At 48.7% G+C, this 16144-nt stretch overlaps 3 protein-coding genes across 3 annotated transcripts; 2 read left to right on the top strand and 1 right to left on the bottom strand.

Annotated features, from left to right (window-relative positions):
- Positions 1 to 2838: 2838 nt before the first annotated feature.
- Positions 2839 to 5192, top strand: VFPPC_13522 (oligopeptide transporter; the record flags this gene model as incomplete). The annotated part of the gene is made up of 9 exons (XM_018291297.1): positions 2839 to 2842; positions 2934 to 3194; positions 3248 to 3372; positions 3458 to 3683; positions 3735 to 4266; positions 4320 to 4434; positions 4511 to 4775; positions 4828 to 5012; positions 5073 to 5192. The coding sequence occupies 9 exons, from the start codon at positions 2839 to 2841 to the stop codon at positions 5190 to 5192; spliced, it is 1833 nt and encodes a 610-aa protein (XP_018137545.1).
- Positions 5193 to 5456: 264 nt separating this feature from the next.
- VFPPC_03783 (serine protein kinase) lies at positions 5457 to 6719 on the bottom strand (the record flags this gene model as incomplete). The annotated part of the gene is made up of 2 exons (XM_018283242.1): positions 5457 to 5977; positions 6074 to 6719. The coding sequence occupies 2 exons, from the start codon at positions 6717 to 6719 to the stop codon at positions 5457 to 5459; spliced, it is 1167 nt and encodes a 388-aa protein (XP_018137544.1).
- A 3445-nt stretch (positions 6720 to 10164) lies between these two features.
- VFPPC_03781 (Na/K ATPase alpha 1 subunit) lies at positions 10165 to 13929 on the top strand (the record flags this gene model as incomplete). The annotated part of the gene is made up of 10 exons (XM_018283240.1): positions 10165 to 10355; positions 10409 to 10485; positions 10536 to 11075; positions 11128 to 11398; positions 11464 to 11704; positions 11778 to 12160; positions 12213 to 12561; positions 12621 to 13204; positions 13257 to 13574; positions 13629 to 13929. 10 exons carry the CDS (start codon positions 10165 to 10167, stop codon positions 13927 to 13929), a joined length of 3255 nt encoding a protein of 1084 aa, XP_018137542.1.
- Positions 13930 to 16144: the final 2215 nt, after the last annotated feature.

The following is a 16144-nucleotide window of genomic DNA, read 5'->3' as shown; positions in this document are numbered from 1 at the left end:
CACCAATTCGAATAAAGTAAATATAGGTTTGACCGCAGTTGTTGATCATACGTAGAATCTAGGCATCTTGTTCGGTCGATGCAGAGGCCAAAACTATCACTTGGCCGCCAGAATGGTGACAACCATTAAGGTGAGCGTATGGGCTCAGGCAATATCGATTCAAGTCACGAGTTGTATGTTGGCAAGCGAAAGGGCGAAACTGTACGTCGGCACGGGCATATACGGTATACATTCAGTATGCGTGCACACCGAAGTTGGAGCAATTTTTTCTTCTTCGCGGAACATGTCCGGTATTATGTCATTTTGTGAGGTCAAAGACAGATCGCTTAATTCTTCCAAGGGTCGATTTCTCACCATGGGCTTCATCTGGAATCACTATGTAGTCAAAAGTCAACCAAAATAAATCAGACAGATAATGGAATTTCCACCACTCAATGTGCCCTCTCCTATCTCACCGTGGCAAGGAAATTTTCGGTGTCTGAGTGGTGGATTCACCGCAATGACGTGCTCTTCTTACTCCTGAGATTCTCCACCTCCATCATCGTTCCCGAAGCTTCGGCGATAGATCCAGAAGCGGTAAATGCGATATCCTCATTTATTCGAGACCAAGTCTATTTCCTGAGGCAAATGGCAGTTTCGGAATTCTGAAGATAACTTGATCTCACACGTCTTGAAACTGATGAGTGCAGTCACGGAACTAGTCATTGTTTCTTGTGGATGGCTTCAATGTTTATTTCCATGAGCCAGCAAGCTAATCTTAGTAAATAGTCTGATTGGGTGGTTGTGACACCAGCTCAATCAAGCAAAGACACACCAACTTCTGCATCTTGTGACCTACTTGCATGATCCTGCACGATGCACGTTACGGGATGGTATGGTCGCGTTGGCCACCGGTGAACTTGGCCGGTACACAAGACTCAATGTCAAGGGTTGCCGAGGCTAGTACTGTACCAGACAGACCAGACTGTTTCCAAGCTGCCGCTGATGACGAAGGGGTTACCAAGATTATCGACACACTATTTGGTGGAGAGGGATTTATTTAGTCACGAAATACCGGGGAAACACATGGGGACCATGCCCCATTGAAATTGCAGCCAAGTTGGAAGAGGGTCAAAATCTGACACAATCTGACACGGTTCATGGTGCAATTGATTTGGAAGCACGCAAAAAGCAAACACCAAAGTTCCCCTTTCATCTGGTCGCCACTGCAATTCGTGTAAGTTGCTAGTGCCAGCTAGCGCCATTGTTTCTCAAATAAAGATGCCGTGGATCACGCACACTCTCAAGTTGAAGCATTCTGTCTTTGGTGTTGAGGTGTGTATCACCAGCGAGTCAGATCAATCGATCTCACCTCCACCACAAACCCTTGCCACCTGAGCGTATTGGTACCCATCATGATTCTTTCCCAGAAACTGGATTACGACAGTAAGACTGAACTTGGGCTTAGTAGGATCGCTAGATGAGCTCGCTTAGGGGGCAACGTCGCAACCACGACCAGAAAGGGTTGGATGAGTTGCAGCAAACCGTGTTTCCATTTAAGTTAAAACGAGAAGCATAAGTCGACATGTTTGCCAGCTGCATCTGCAGCCACTTCCCCGCGCGTCCGTATCTGGCTTGCCCCGATTGTTGTTGGCAGCGCCATGATCCAAAAGGACCTTGACCTTGTTTGACCCCCATTCCATTCCCAGACAAGCAGGGCGGTTGTCCGCGGCCCTGACGGCTTAACAATCCCTTTTCTCAGGAGGAAACAAATTGTGAACGGGTGACGGCAATGGCGTTGTGGTGAACGCTGGTGGCGATGATTATATATCTCTCGTGGCTTTTTGTTCTGGCCCTGTTTGGCCTCGTGTACGAGTAATGGCTCATCGACAACTTCAGCGCCCCCAAATCGCCAGGTGGATACAAAGCCCGCCAAAACAAAGTGTCACTAGGAGGCCAAGGTGTTTCTGGACTGGACTCAAGTGCATGTGGCATATCTTGGACCCCTGCAAAATTGGCAATTAGCCGCGTGGCTATCATCCATCATCCCCGCCTCCACAGGAACGATCTACACCCTGATCTGCTCACGATCCGCGCCAAGCGGTTTGTCCTTGGCATCAAAAGACATTGTATTCATGACAGTAATTGTGGATGAAAAGAGGTGTTGATGATTTCTGCATTGTGCCACGACTACGAGCAGGGAGTAGCCTCACATAGGCAACACCCGGTGGCGTATGCCGTGCGTATTTTTTGCAATCTATTTCCCTGCTCTTCCCCCCAGCTGATATGGTCGGCGTTTTAAGCTACTCCCAATTTTAGGCCCAGTCAACGCCTCCGTGCAGGATACAGCAAAGGGACCGATAAGAGCATACCCTTTGCGGACACAATCTGAGGCCTGTATCACACCAAATTAAAAGCCACCAGGGACCTTTGCTTGGCCTCCATGATTGGGGCTCCTGCTAGGCCATGCTCGTCTTTTGATGATACTTGCCTCAAAGGGGAAGGTGTGTATGGATAATCGGCACAAATGTCGATTCTAGAAGCGGGGAGCTCGAGACAAAGCAAGACGAGTCAACTGCAAGTGGCCGTGTGGCGGCGAACCAACGCCCGTTCAAAGTCAGCATGGGGGAACGGACGACGAATTCCAATATAGGACTAGCTTCATTATGTTGTGTTGGTGTAGTTGATGATATTGGCGATAACAAAGGAGCAGGAGTGTCGGAGGATACAAAAGGACCATGCTGTCCTACGTGCTGAGCCGTAGCGACGGTTGAGTTTGGTCCTATCCCTTTCTTCTGGTTATTCCAATTTTTGTTGCAGTTTTGGGAGACAGCAAGACTACTGTCCCATCACGCAATCATGGGTACGTATTGTGAAGAGGGATCGTCCAGCATAGACCTCTCTTAGGTCTCAACTATCAACACATGATAACTGACACACCGTTTCTTACACAGCGGAAAACAAGGAAACCCACGTGGAGCCGCAGGCTGCTGCTCCTGTGGTCGCCGATGAGAAACACCCAAGAGAAGCGTCCATCAATGACTTTGATATCGCTCACGACCACGGCCACAATGAGGTTGCGATCCTGAGAAAAGACTACGAGGACAAGCCGACCGACGAGGAGTTTGCTACCCTCCGCCGTGTTCCTGGCAAGATTCCCACCGTCGCGTATCTGCTCTGCGCTGTAGAGTTTTGCGAGCGCGCTTCCTACTATGGTGAGTTTTGCTCATGTATGAGATGGTATCTATCTACTGACGACATCATCTAGGCTGCGCTCAAATCTGGACAAACTACATCAACCGTCCTCTTCCTAAAGGTGGAAATGGCTTTGGTGCAGTCCCAGCCGGAAGCCAGACCACTCAGGGTGCATTGGGTATGGGTGAAGCCATTGCTGTAAGTGACCATATTGCAAATCAGCCAGATCATTCTGCGTTTTTCTCTCACTCGTGTCCCCTTGACTGACTTTGTGCTCCTATAGAATGCCACGACCCAATCCTTCAGTCTGCTAGCCTATTGTCTCCCCCTCTTCGTCGGATATCTCGCCGACACCAAGTTTGGTCGCTACAACATGATCTTCTGGGGTGTCATCATCTGCGGTGTCGGTCACGTCCTCATCGTTGCAGGCGGTGCCAAGGAACTCATCGCCAATGGAACCGCCAAAATCCCCTTCTTCCTCGGCGTGTACATTCTCGCCATTGGAGCTGGTACGTTTTTACCTCCCTCTCACTCCTACAGCATCAACTAACATCACCCAGCCATGTTCAAGCCCAACGTCACACCCCTTCTTCTCGACCAGATGAAGTCCCACGTGCCCAAAGTCGTTACCCTTAAGTCTGGCGAGCGAGTTATCGAAGACCCCGAGCACTCCACCGAGAGAGTCATGCTGTGGTTCTACCTGCTCATCAACATTGGCGCCTTCATGTCCACTGCCACCTCGTACTCTGCACGATACGTCGGTTGGTGGTTGGCTTTCCTGCTCCCCTTGCTGCTTTACCTTCCTCTTCCCCTTCTTCTGATCTGGTTGAAGCCCCGTCTTGTTCTGCACAAGCCTGGCGGTTCCGATCTGCCTAATGTGTTCCGTGCCATCGGCCACGGCATGGCAAATGGGGGCTTCTTCAGAATTGGTCGCGCTGGATGGTGGGAGAATGCGAAGCCTTCTGTTAGAGCTGAGAAGGGATTGTCGCCTGAGACTCACTACAGCGATGAGTTTGTCGTTGATGTGCAGCGAACTATGCAGGCTACTGGCATGTTTTGCTTCTTCCCTGTTCAGTACTGGAACGATAACGGGTGAGATTGCTTTCTGTCGCATTGTTGGTTGATCTAGTACTAATTGCATGCAGTCTTGGAAACTCTGCCAACTACCTGGGCACTATGCTCACTGGCAACGGCGTGCCAAACGACGTTATCGGCAACTTCAACTCCCTCAGTATCATTCTCCTCGGTCCTCTCCTTAATGTAAGTTCTGTCCACGTAGCTCAAACTCAATTGAGCCAGCGCGCACATTCACTTCAGTCATTAACGATCGTTTCAGTACGGACTCTACCCCCTCCTGCGAAAGGGCAGAATTCACTACGGCCCCGTCGCCCGTATCTGCACCGGTTTCTTCCTCAGCACCCTCGCAGGCGTCGGCTACGCAGTCCTCTGCTACAAGGCCTACGAGACATCCCCCTGCGGCTGGTACGGCTCTTCTGACCCTGAGTGTGTTGAGAATGGTCTCGTCTCGCCTATCTCTCTCTGGTGGGAAGCCATCCCATATGCCCTCGGTGGATTTTCCGAACTCTTCATCAACGTGCCTGGTAAGCTGTGCCGTCTCCGCCCTACCGATTGGTGATACTAATATGTCCGTAGCCTATGGAATCGCTTACTCACGTGCTCCCGTCAACATGAGAGGCTTGGTCTCGGCCATTAACCTCTTCAACACTGGTTTCGCATACATTGTCAACTTGGCTGCTTCTGCTGCTATTGCTGATCCCCACTTGATTTGGGACTTTGCTGGCCCTGCTATCTTGGGCGCTATCGTCACTGTTGCTTTTGTAAGTTGACGGATCTATGAACACCGATTCAAGTTAAATAAGAGTACTAACGTTTCGCAGTGGTTTATTTTCAAGCACATTGACAGAGAGGAGTACGTGCTTTCAACTACCCAGACTAGCGAGGCTGTTGAGGCGGAAGTTATTGAGGACTCTGAGGCTGCCGCTGGGCACCGTCATTAAGTTCTAAATACGTAGTGTAAGCTTGTAGAAGCTAGCAAAGATTTGAATATACAATGTTCAGATGTTCAAGGAGAATTGTCCCCTGTTGATTGGTGTCGTAATAAATCACGCTACATGGCAGCTGAATGGTTTGACAGAACCGCGCAACATTTTGCCCAGAACGACGGCAGAGATACGCTAGGGCTGCACAGACAAGAGAGGGAAAGTCACCGAGCTTATCCATGTGTGAACATCTATGCTTGTGTATGTAGTAATACGGGCGGACTAAGCTGGAGATTCCTCGACCGTGGTCTCATCCACCTCAATCCCAGTAAACCATGGGTCACGCAAAATCTCAGCAGGCGAAGGTCTTCTGGAAGGCTCGTATTGCAGAATCCATCGAATAAGCGTCTTCACCTTCCGGCTTTCCTCCTCATCAATCTCGGGCACTGCTTTATCAAACGCATCCTCCATAGACTCTTGTTCCAGCATCAGTGGCTCCTCACCATCTGCTACCCCACCAAGTGCAACGTTAAAGAGCGTTCTGTCTGGAGTGAAGTATAGAGAAAACGTCTTCCATTGATCGAAGAGCCGATCTGGAGGCGGCCCGAGCCGTTCCGTGAGGGTAAGGAGATGCTCATCGTCTTCATCGTCAGAACCCGGGATGCAGAAGAGCTGTTGCCCTGCAATAAGCTCAAATACAAGGCAGCCAAAACTCCAGACGTCAAGGCTTTTATTTACTTCTCCCTTAAAAATCATTTCAGGCGCTCGAAGTCCGACTGGAGTGACGGGCTTCTGTGGCGGGTCTGAGAAGAATTATGCTGTTGGCGACCGTAGACATAAGCAATACTTTTCCTAAGAAGAGGAAAGGAACTTGTGATTAAAGGAAGACATGCACTAACCACCGCCCATATCGGACAACTTGATCTTGAAACCCTTTGCATAGTGGGTGAAGGGTGCCAGTGGCTGTGCAATACAAAGATATCTTGGAGCCAACAAATCTTCTTTACCATCTTTCCTCTCGTCAGGTGGCGATATCGAACCGCTCTCCACGTTTTCCTCTTGTCGAAGTTCTTCCTCGGGTATCGAGTCAATGTAAGGAACAGTGAATAGCATATCTCCCGGCTGAAAGTCTCCATGGGCAATGCCATTGCCGTGAAGAAAAGCCAAAGCCTGCAGAGACTGCTTAAGAATACTCTTTGCCATGTCAGGCGGGTATCGCACTTTCATGTGCCGCTTTCGAGGTTTGAGCTGGGGTAGCTCCTCGACCATGCTATTTATGCTCGGCCCCAAGGGCTCAAATACCAGGCACTTGTGACGACCATTGGGCCTGCTGTGTTCAAATTCGCCGAGTGGCTGAGTGATGTAGCGCTGGCCCTCTGATGGTGCGCAGTCGCTGACGGTGTGCAATATCTGTACCTCGCTTGTCTGCCCAGAGGCGTCGGAGACAAGAATTTTCAGCGCGACATATTTTCCGTTTCTGCAAAGAAAGGGTAAGCAAAACATGGTTTTAACTTGAGAGTACACGGCACCAACCAGAACATACATGATGTCACGGGCAAGCCAAACGGTTGTGTCAACGAGAGAAGGTTCAATATTGCTTGCTTTTCCCAACCTTCCTTCCAAAGGACCTTCCTTTCCAACAGAAATAAGGTTCAATATTCAATGCTTTTGTCAAACCTTCCTTCCTTCAGCTTTCCCTTCCAATGTCAGAAAAATCCCTCAAATTGGTCTATAAAAGAAGGTCATTTTCCCCTTCTTTCCATCAGTCAGTCAGACAGTCAGGCAGATAGTCAGTCAGGTAGTTCAATTCAATCAGTCATTTTCATCATCTTCCATAGCCATCCTGCGATAGGTTGAGTAGGAACCCTCGCCCAGTTTGCGGATGATCTTGTACTGGCCGTTGTTGAACACGTCACCAAGATGGACTGGATGGTAACTACCAGGGCGGTAGTCTTCTATCCACTCACAAGGCGAGTTTATCATCTTGAATCTTCGCTCTTCGTCTCGTATCGCCCTGGATGGCGGTGTGGGAGGAGGAGAGGCAGCCATGATTGCGATTGGGGTGCTTGGTGGTGATGGCTGAATGCGGAGTTGCGTGAGGGGCTGGTTAGGAAACGTCAATGCCGGTTCTTCAGGCTTGCTAGTGCACAAGAATCACTCTGGGCGAACATTTATTAACAGTAATTGTTCAGAGCAGATGTCAACATCACGTCCATGTCCAGTGTGTTGTGTCAAAGGCGCCCCATCGAAAAAACAGCATCAGGCACCAGCTGCCAAGAATATTGACTCCATGTCGGCAATTCTTCTATAGGGGCCCGGCAAGAACCGTTCAGGCTCCACAGGGAAATCTTTGCATGGAGCAAGTGCCCAAAGGTATCAGCTCACTCGCATTCAGGCACGCTCTTTTACAACTCGCGAACAGATGTCGAGTGTGGTCGGTCAAAGGAGACAAGAGAATTTTTGTGAGAAATTTGTCTGTCTCGTATCAAAGTGAGCGCGATGAGCAGGCCGATAGGCGTTCCTTCCTTACTTATATCGCTTCTTTTGACCAGCAGCTCGCCAAAAGGAAAGGAACCGCCAACGGGGGGTCTGGCATTGATACTTGGGCATCAAATCCAGGCCAAGGGTGAGTTGGACCTCCAAGGTGCTTGTGGCTCAGGGTAGATTTCAAGGCGTGTCTGTTTGTCATGAAACTCAGACAACTAATGTCCAAACAATCCTTCTATCAGTGATATAAGCCAATAATACATTGAATTCGTTGGAGCATTTGGTGCAACTGTGTGGTTGATACAGCCATGAAGCATCCCCTGTGCCTACGACGTATCTTAGTATTATTTCCAAGAATCTATCCAGTTCCTGCAACGTCTCAATCGTCTTATCGTCTAATGAGTTTATGTCTCAGTGTCGACATTTTCGACTGCATCGGATGATGTATCGTCTCCGCTGCAAGCTGTGCTTCGAGGTCTACCCGACTTGGAGGCAAATAAGCAGCTCCTCTCCACAATGAACATCGACAGTACATACCATAGAGGACAGGTAGATGCCCTGTCTACAAGCCACTTGTCAATGCAGCGGCGGTGGAATATATGGTCGCAGGGTAGCTTGCGAATTCTGGCCCCCTCCTTAAAATCATCTTGACAGATTGTGCAGTCTAGTCGTCTTGCCTCTCCGTCTGATCGCGTGTGTTGTTTCTTGCTGGATGCTGACGCTGAAATGGGCGCATTGCCTAAGAGACTCCGTTGCTCATGGTATTTGAGTATCGGAATTTTTCTCATTGCTTCCTTGCTCAATGGACCCCTTCTATTTATCGATGCAACCAGTCGCGCTTGCATCGCTTCTCTGGCGGACTGGAAGCGTGAGGATCTATAAGCGACATATGCTACCACGGCAATGGCAACGATGAGCAAAATTACGAGTACTGAGTACGCTGGAGACAACTCGCTTGGACTATCCGCAGAAGATACTGTCTTGTTGGGCATCGTTCAGTCTCCGCAGGATGAGGGTTCTGGATGGTTTCGGACACTGAACTCGGAGTTCTGATCATTAGTACAGAGTTCACTCTGCAGAAAGGTTGTTGAGCTGATGTCTCTCACCATGTCCCGAAAGCCATTTCATTCAAACGGCAGCACGAGGATTCTCCATCTCAGAACGACGCCGTTCTCGTAACTGGGCGGGACAGTCCAGCTTCAGGCATAATGTACTTGGTGGGGGAAATGATGTAAATATTGCCATTCCCCTTGCTTGGACCTTTCGTAATGGTAACTTCTACTTCGGATTCAACAAACACTTCGTGTTAGGCGAGGTGCATTTCGCCCATAGGGTATGGCCACTTCTTTAACCCCGTCACCCGACCAAGCGCAAATTAATCTCGCATCAAGGGAGGCCGGCTTTTACGTCAGGCTAATTTGTTTATTCCCGTTAGTCTCTAACGGTCTTGACACCTTATGATGCGACGGCGTTCATCGCCAATTTACCTTTTACCAAATAGATGCCGAATTCGGGAGTGCCCACAGTTTGCCATTGCTGAATAGCCGATATTGCTCGAGATTTTCAGGATTCCCCCGAAATTGGACATCACGCCAGTAAGCTCTTACTCGCCCAAAATTGAGAAAAAAAACTTGGATTTGTGGCTAGCTGCAAAAACCCACACTCGGGCCAGATCCCCAGCTCTCGGCCACCCACAGATGACATCCCCAGATATCGGCCACCATCGTGCCATGACCGGCGCCAAGAACAGCGATGTGATAGCTCGGCAAAACATTGGAGTGCTGGTAGTCCCTCTTTTCTTGCATTTATGCATGCAAGTGTTCCGAAAGTATTGCGAGCCGGTCTTGGCGCACACGTTGGTCGGCCGGCTGAAGAAGCGTGGCCGGCAGGCGGGTTTGCTCGCAGAACTTCCTCGTTCAGAAGCTCTCCGAAATATCTCAAGCGAGCTGAGGCAGGTGGAGAGATTTTACGCCGTGTTTGTGTCATCGATTGGGGGCCAAAGAGCACATATTGTAGATACTAACGAGTTGAAGATGGAAACAACGTATTGTGTGATATCAAGATACAGCGTAAGTTGATAGGAATACCGGTCCCCTCCCACATTATATCCCGGTGCTGACTATCCGACGGAGTAACATGATAGAACCAGCAATAAGTTTCTCAGGCTGCCAATATTTTATGTAATTTTAGAGCTAATACCGCCAGCCACGGAGAAATGGCCATTCGCTAGGAAATATTGTCCAGGCAATCGGCTGGCTGGGGAAACTGGCATGCCGTCCTCGTGGCTTCTTTACAACCCTCCATCCCACGCGATAGTAATTGAGGCTGAATGCCAGGGCGAACTGCCAAGAGGCTTATTATCGGCCACTCTAAATGTCGCATTCGGGACTAATTCATATAATAAGCCATTGCGCTGCTTTACAATCCGTTTTTCTCATGTGCCTCCTCCCACCTCAACCATAGAGCTGTTCTTGCCCTGCCGTTTCCTTTCACATCCGCCATCATGGCACCCCCGGGATCACTGAAATGGCGAGTCGGCGATGAGGAGACAGCCCGTAGCACTGCTAGGACGACTTTCGTCGAGACAGAGAAAGGCGAAGGCTCGGACTCTCGCAGAAGGTCTCGATCACGGAGCCGCCGCAGGAGTCGCAGCATCGACCCAGCCAATGCCTTGCCAATCCAGCATCGCACTCTGTAAGTAATTCACTTCATAACCGGTTCTATGTGGACACTGCTAACGAATATAGGTCAATTGACATTGAAGAAGCTCGGAGGGCTGATTATCGCAAGAGCGGTGATAGAACTAGAGATGCTATCGTTTCAAGTATGTCGCTGAAGTGCTTTCAGTTCGTTCCACATACTAAAAAATTACAGAGTTTGAATCGACAGAATGGCATAAACTAGCCACTGAAGAGATCCAGAAACGTCTCAGCGTCGACACACAGTCCGGCCTCTCGACATCCGATGCGCAAAAGCGTCTACAGGAGCATGGCAAAAACAAGATTACACCAATTCCCAACCCCATTCTCTGGACTATTTTCGGATATTTCTTCAAAGGCTTTGGAGGTATTCTGTTTGTGGGCGGAATCCTCGTCATGGTCTCCTGGAAACCGCTGGGAAATCCACCAGCCGTCGCAAATCTTGCCCTGGGCATAGTACTGTTTGCTACATTTCTTTTGCAGGCAGCATTCAGTGCATGGCAGGACTGGTCGTCTTCTCGTGTGATGAAAACCATCAATGCTATGCTGCCGGAATCGTGTGTGATCCTTCGTGATGGCGTACGCAGCGAGGTTCAGGCTATGGACATTGCCCCAGGTGATATTATTTTTCTCAAGGCGGGCAATAAAATCCCTGCAGACTTGCGTTTCTTGGAGGTTTCACATGATACAACTATTGATCGAGCAGTCCTTACTGGTAAGTTGACTTGTGTTTGCCAGATGTGAGCTGCGTCTAATGGATCGTTCAGGAGAGTCAAAGCCAATCAAGGCTACTTTGGAGTCGACCGACGACAATTACCTCGAGACGCACTGCATAGGCCTTCAAGGAACACATTGTGTCTCGGGAAGTGCTACTGGTATTGTGGTTGCAACTGGTGATTCTACTGTATTTGGCCAGATCGCGAAGCTCTCTGGTGAACCGAAGACAGGTTTAACCACGATTGAAAAGGAGGTATTGCGCTTTGTGCTGCTAATTGTTGCAATCATGGGAACCTGGATTGTGATTCTAGTTTCTATTTGGTATGTACTATGACTGTTTCACGGATTCTAATTTCTGGTCCATGTTCGTGCTAACCATTCTACAGGGGAGGCTGGCTTCGCAAAGAGCACCCAAATTGGATCAACGTGCCTGCGCTCATTGTTTCCTGCGTTTCCGTTACCATCGCATACATTCCAGAAGGTTTGCCCATTGCTACAAGTGCCAGTTTGACTATCACAGCAAACTTGATGAAGAAGCATAAAATCTTGTGCAAGTCTCTCAAAACAGTAGAGACCTTGGGTGCGGTATCGGTCATTTGTTCTGACAAGACCGGAACTCTGACGAGGGTGAGCTTCAAATACTCGTGCTATCCTGCACATGCAACACCTTCTTCGTGACACTTCATTGACAAACCGATAGAATAAAATGTTTGCCACAGACTACTCCTTGGGGACCACCAAACTAGTTGTTGGCGAATCCGAGAAAGAAATGCAATCTCCCGCAACCCAACAGGTTCGAGCGATTGCTGGTCTTTGCAACTCGGCCGAGTTCGACCAGTCTTCAGCCTCACTTCCTTTAGCAGACCGACACATCTTCGGTGATGCAACGGATCAGGCGGCTCTGAGATTCTCGGAGAGTCTCGGACCCGTGTCTGCTCTGCGTGACGCCTGCAAATTCATTTTTGAACTTGCCTTTAACAGCAAAAATAAGTTCATGGCGAAGGCGTTCAAGTTCCAGAACGGTCAAGGTCGCAGTATTTGCCTCTCTCCTGCGGAAAATGGCAGTGTCGAGGCAGACAGTCTGTAGGTCGCTCTTGATTCCCGTACTTACTACTCATATGCTAACTGATCAAAGTTTTCTTTCTGTAAAAGGTGCTCCGGACATCTTGATTGAGCGGTGCACATCCATTCTCATGCCTGATGGAACAGTATCTCCCCTGACGAGCGATGTCAAATCCAGAGTATTACTGATGAAAGATGAATGGTCTATGAATGGAAAACGAGTCATTCTACTGGCAAGAAAGCTTATAAGAGAGCCGAACATACTCCCCGAGCCCGGGTCGCCTGATCTGGAAGCTAAAATGATGGAGGAATTGCAAGGAGGTCTCACTTTGGTCAGCCTATTGGGAATTGTCGATCCGCCTAGGCAAGAGATACCCGAAGTGGTTAAAACTCTTCACGGTGCTGGGATTCGGGTTTTCATGGTTCGTTCCCCTTGCCACTATTGGATACTGTATGACCAGGGCACTTACGGATTTATTAGGTCACTGGAGATTTCGGACTCACGGCTCTCGCCATTGCACGACAGTGCAATATTGTGACCAGAGATTCTGTCCATGGCATCTCAAATCTCGTGCGATTTCCCTCTGCAAATGATGATACTCACAAGCCTACACCTACAGCAGCAATTCTCTTAAACGGCTCCGATCTCATCACTCTCAATGATCATCAATGGAGCCAACTTTGTGCGTATCCTGAAATTGTATTTGCCCGCACAACCCCCGATCAGAAACTCCGAATTGTTCGCGAGTTGCAGTCCCGAGATGAGGTTGTCGGTATGACGGGCGATGGTGTAAACGACGCCCCAGCTCTGAAAGCTGCGGACATCGGCATTAGTCTTTCCAGCGGCTCAGATATCGCCATTGAGGCGGCCGATATGGTCTTGCTTGATTCATTCGGCGCTATTGTCGAGGCTGTCCGCTATGGCCGACTGGTGTTCGATAACCTGAAGAAGGTCATTGCCTACTTGCTTCCTGCTGGTTCGTGGTCTGAGTTTTGGCCCGTCTTTGCAAACATTGCCTTTGGTATCCCTCAAATTTTGTCATCTTTCTTGATGATCATCATTTGGTAAGTTTACCATATTATACTCTACATACAACAATCTTCTAACAGTAAGAAGTTGCTTCACTGACTGCATCGGCTCCATTGCTCTTGCATATGAGGTTCCTGAAGCAGATGTTCTGCTTAGACCCCCACGCAACACCAAGAAAACGAGACTTGTAAACTGGCAGCTCATGTTTCACGCTTACGCCTTCACTGGCATGATTGAAACAACTTTATCATTTACCATGGCCTTTTGGTATTTGCAGCGAAACGGAATCCCATTTTCCGACCTCTGGTTCAAGTTCGGAGAACTGCCCTCTTACATCGACCCGGACTATTATAACTCGCAGCTGAACGTGGCTAGTTCCATCTACTTTATCAACCTGGTTATCATGTAAGCACCCACTTGACCCTATGTTCTCCGTTTCTGAGGCTAACTTGTTACTAGGCAATGGTTCAACTTGATGGCGGTCCGTACTCGAACCCGCTCCATCTTCCAGCATCCTCCCTTGTTCAACAAAGAGACTCAAAATCTACTACTCTTCCCCGCCATTCTTATTGCCTTGGGACTTGCTGTAATTTGGCTCTACATTCCCGAGCTGCAGGTCGTTCTGAGCACTGCAGGTCCCCCGGTCGAGTTCTATTTCTATCCTGCTGCGCTTGGCATTGGACTACTTGGCTTGGATGAAATTAGAAAGGCTATGGTTCGACGATATCCCGATGGTCTTCTCGCAAAGATGGCTTGGTAACCCAAAAATGAAATGGCTGATTCCCGCTTTTTTCCTAAAAATTAGATGGTATGCTCCCTCAATATGTATTTATTCACGTACGTAGTTAGTAAATAGTTTAGCTTTAACTGCCGCATAGGATAGAGCTTAATGTTCTCCGCGTACAGGCTCGTACTATGCTAGCAGTTACTAAGCTCAACTATAAAATTGTAATTATTATAGACCTGGTTTCTCTTCTTGAATTGGTTCTTAACTCACAGGTCCTTCAATCTACTTTTGCAGTCTTGGTGAAATGTTTTAACTACAAGAAAAGGGCATAAAATTGAGAGATAACCCCCTCTGCAGCATACTTGTTTGGCAATCTTAACACTTGTGAGAGAGTAATGGTGGACAATCCTACAGCAGCTCTACCAGCCAATTTCGTGACTCATCACTCGTCATCTCCCTCAGCCTCGCGGCCTCGTATCTCTTCACGGCCAAATAATGTCTCAAAACATGCCCCCCCATAAAGCTGTCCAACTGTTCCAACCCTTCCTCCAGCTCCTTTAGTGCTTCAGAGAGACTGGAAGGAAAAGCAACACACTGACAGTTGCCATCTTCTGCACCCAACGCATTGTCCTCAAACAGTAAGGGCTCACAATTGCCGCAGCCTAGTAGGCCTGCACTTAAAGTAGCAGCGAGTGCGGCATACATATTAGCCGTGGCATCGACACAGCGTAATTCCCAGTGGCCTGGCTTAATCTTCCGGACAGGTACTCGACGGTCTTGTGTGCCCCATGCAACAAATTGAAAGCCAGCTTGGCCAGGTATAAGTCGTTCATAAGATAACTCATATGGTAAGTACAGCGAGGACAAGGCCGGGAGTCTTTGCAGAAATCCAGCCAGAAACGACTCTTCTAACTCTATGTTGTCAATTGATATGTGCGTATGTTGGCCAATTGACTGTTGCCGACCTGCAGTTGGCCTTGGGAACATGGTGGCCACTAGCCCATGACTGGAGAAAACAGTCTTCAATGTGTCATGAACCAAGACCAGTTCATCGACTGCCTCCATAGGCGACTTTGGCCCGAGACAAAATTCGTACTGTCCTCGTAGGCCTTCGGTGTGAATGGCTTCTATGCCTACACCTGCGGTCAAGAGAACTTGCAGTGCTTCCTCTACATGTTTGTACGAGGAATCACGAAGCCCTGAGCATGATCCGCCACCTAACCCGCGGCTGTATGGCTCCAGATTACCTTCACTATTACGAGTGAATACCTCAAATTCGACTTCAAAACCGACTAGGAAATTGATATTGAATTGCTCGGCCGCCTTGTCAACAACAGTGGCTAAGGCATATCGAGGACATTGGTCCGCTACTCCTTCAACAGGATAGATCCCTGGCTTTGAATCCCTTGAAATAGTACACATGACAGAAGCGTAGAGAGGATCCAAGGCCTGCCTCGTCTTGAGTGAGTTCCAATCTGGTAATCCTGAGTCTCCTCCAATCAAGGGCACACTGGGTAACAAAGTGTTATCAATCGCCAGGTTAAGTGAGCAGAAGCTCATACGCATTGTCCTAGTTCCCGCAGCGATTAGTCGAGCTTGCTCTACGGGAACTATACGAGCTCGTAAAAGACCAGATAAGTCTTGCCATTGAAATCGGAGGAGGCGGACTGAGGGATATCGTTGCAGGAAGTCATTTAAGATTTGCGGCGTCATTGTCTCGATGATGCGACTGTCGCATCCCAGTTTGTGGTGGCAAGCTGACAAGTTGAAAGGCAACCAGAGATGTTGAGGGTGTAATGACTGTCATATCTCTGCAGAAGACTTCAATTTGTGTTAGGCGTGGATCAAAGGTTTACGCATGTACTAGGTCACTGCCTGCAAATTTTTTGCGCCCTTTGAAGCTCGCTTAGCTGTGGAGGATGAGTGCCGTGAGGATGTACGTGACTGGAGAGTTATGCCCCAGGTTATGAGTGTGAATGACTCAAAAGGGACCTTGTGCGTTATGCTGGGAGTAGATCTTTGGTATTTTTTTCGTGTAGTGGACCGGTGTGACATTACCAATGGACAACCTGTCAAAGCGTCTGTGTGTCATCGTGATCATCTGATGGTGACAATATGGGATACGAACAAAGTAGTTTGAAGTCATGTTTCTGCGTCTGTCGGCTGCATTATGCGTCCTACTATGTAAGCAGGATGTATTGATGCGAGTCAATGGCGCTTTCAACATGGTTATGCTCGAGAGACAAGC

The sequence above is a fragment of the Pochonia chlamydosporia genome, chromosome 2, assembly GCF_001653235.2.
Source record: "Pochonia chlamydosporia 170 chromosome 2, whole genome shotgun sequence".
Taxonomy (NCBI): Eukaryota; Fungi; Ascomycota; class Sordariomycetes; order Hypocreales; family Clavicipitaceae; genus Pochonia; species Pochonia chlamydosporia.
This window is presented reverse-complemented; position numbering and strand designations above follow the sequence as displayed.